The sequence below is a fragment of the Vigna umbellata genome, chromosome 5, assembly GCF_029865625.1.
Source record: "Vigna umbellata cultivar VRB3 chromosome 5, Vumbellata_1.0, whole genome shotgun sequence".
Taxonomy (NCBI): Eukaryota; Viridiplantae; Streptophyta; class Magnoliopsida; order Fabales; family Fabaceae; genus Vigna; species Vigna umbellata.
This window is the reverse complement of record NC_142169.1, coordinates 21,917,508-21,919,632: the sequence shown is the minus strand read 5'-3', so window position 1 is coordinate 21,919,632 and position 2,125 is coordinate 21,917,508. Positions and strand designations below refer to the sequence as shown.

Genomic DNA, 2,125 nt, shown 5'->3' with positions numbered 1-2,125 from the left:
TTATTGTGTTGGAGATTTATCATTATTGTTCTTAGATATTATTAACAGTGAGAAGAGAAGGAAGGTGAGTGTGAAGAGCATGAACAAGTTGCTGGGTAACCACCATGTGAGATATAATCCTGATTCAGTGTAATAAGCTGTTTTTTGTTGTTATTGAAGCTACTTGGTGAATGATGCAATGCTTGACCCGTCATCCAGATTGACGCCATAGAAAATGCAGAACAAAAATCCAATCCTCCAACTTACCAACGAAACTTCTTTCTCTATATAAACAACCTATTTTTGAAGCCTAAATTGCAATTCCCTCTTCTCTTTCTTCTTCCTTATAACATTATTCTCATCAGATATGGCTCCGTCTCACTCTTCCATCACTTATACACTCATTCTCTTTATGCTTCTATTCACTAATTCACTCATAACAGGTATCACCCTCTCTTTCAACACTCACTATTTCTTTTACACTTTCCATGCATTGATGAATGGAAGTAGGATCACAACAACATATGGGTGGTGTCACTTGTTATTTTTTTTAAATATTTAATAACTATGATGTCAAATTTCAAAGAAGCTAAATATTTATTGGTATGTTATCTAGCATGAACATTTACTTTTACGTTGAATAAGATATTATTGGTGGAAACTAGATAATAGAGTGTTTGCAAGATAATAATTGAAGCAATATCAATTATATGTACATATAATATCAATGGCATTATATAAGTCTTAATTTGAATCTGACTCAGAAGCACAATCTGGAGTATGTTATGGAAGAGTTGGCAACAACTTGCCATCTCCCAGTGAAGTTGTGGCACTATACAATCAACACAACATACGCAGGATGAGAATCTACGATCCAAATCCACAAGTTCTTGAAGCTTTGAGAGGTTCCACTATTCAGTTACTGTTAGACATCCCAAAGGATAAGCTTCAAAATCTAGCAGCTAGCCAAGACAATGCAAACAAATGGGTGCAAGACAACATAAAAAACTATGCCAATGTCAGATTCAGATACATTGCAGTGGGAAATGAAGTGAAGCCTGAAGATTCATCTGCACAGTTTGTGGTGCCTGCAATGCAAAACATTCAGAGAGCCATTTCTGCAGCAGGCCTCGGAAACCAGATAAAAGTTTCCACTTCCATTGAGACTGGTGCCTTGGCAGAATCATTTCCTCCATCAAAAGGCTCCTTCAAGTCTAATTATAGAGCTGCATATCTTGATGGTGTCATCAAATTTCTAGTGAACAATAACTCCCCATTATTGGTTAATGTTTACACTTATTTCAGTTACATTAACAACCCTACTGACATTAGTCTTGATTATGCACTTTTCACCTCTCCTTCGGTGGTGGTGAATGATGGTTCACTTGGTTATAGAAACCTTTTTGATGCATCGGTGGATGCTGTTTATTCTGCATTGGAGAAAGTAGGGGGAGGCTCAGTGAACATAGTTGTGTCTGAGAGTGGATGGCCCTCTTCTGGTGGGACTGCAGCTTCACTTGCCAATGCTAGAACACACAACACAAACTTGGTTCAGCATGTCAAAAATGGAACCCCAAAGAGGCTTGGTAAACCTATTGAAACATATGTGTTTGCCATGTTTGATGAAAATCTGAAGCCGAATCAAGAATTTGAAAAATTTTGGGGGCTCTTCAATCCAACTACTAAGCAGCTCAAATATCCTATTAATTTGAATTAGTTAATAGAAGCAAAGTTTATAAGAAATAAGGGCTATGATTCCACAACTGTCCTAGATGAGGCAGGTTTATGTATGGAGCTTTATGTCAATTGGAATTAGTACCCATCTATTAGCAGAGTTTGTTTTCAATAAAACGTTTCTTATCCATTGGCATATTTATATAACCTTTAACTATTATTTATATTATTAATATTTATTTATAACTATACACTATTGCACGAAAATATATACTAATGATTATTTTAAATAATAGTTAGTGGTTGACGAACCGAAAAGTGAGGTAAAAAAAAAGTTTTTAGCTCACTTACGAACCAAAGAAAAATAAAGGTTCTTTTACTTTAATTATAAAATAACCAAAGTAGTAAATTGAAAGAAAAATAAAAATAAAGAAAATAATTTAGTTTTTGGCAACGTTACGTAGATCCTATT

The 2,125-nt window shown here is 34.9% G+C and overlaps 1 protein-coding gene across 1 annotated transcript; it reads left to right on the top strand.

The window, feature by feature from the left end:
- The first annotated feature begins 275 nt into the window (after window positions 1-275).
- On the top strand, window positions 276-1,851 carry LOC124833125 (glucan endo-1,3-beta-glucosidase-like). Its single transcript, XM_047307513.2, has 2 exons — window positions 276-422; window positions 744-1,851. The coding sequence occupies exons 1-2, from the start codon at window positions 347-349 to the stop codon at window positions 1,694-1,696; spliced, it is 1,029 nt and encodes a 342-aa protein (XP_047163469.2). The 5' UTR covers window positions 276-346; the 3' UTR covers window positions 1,697-1,851.
- Window positions 1,852-2,125: the final 274 nt, after the last annotated feature.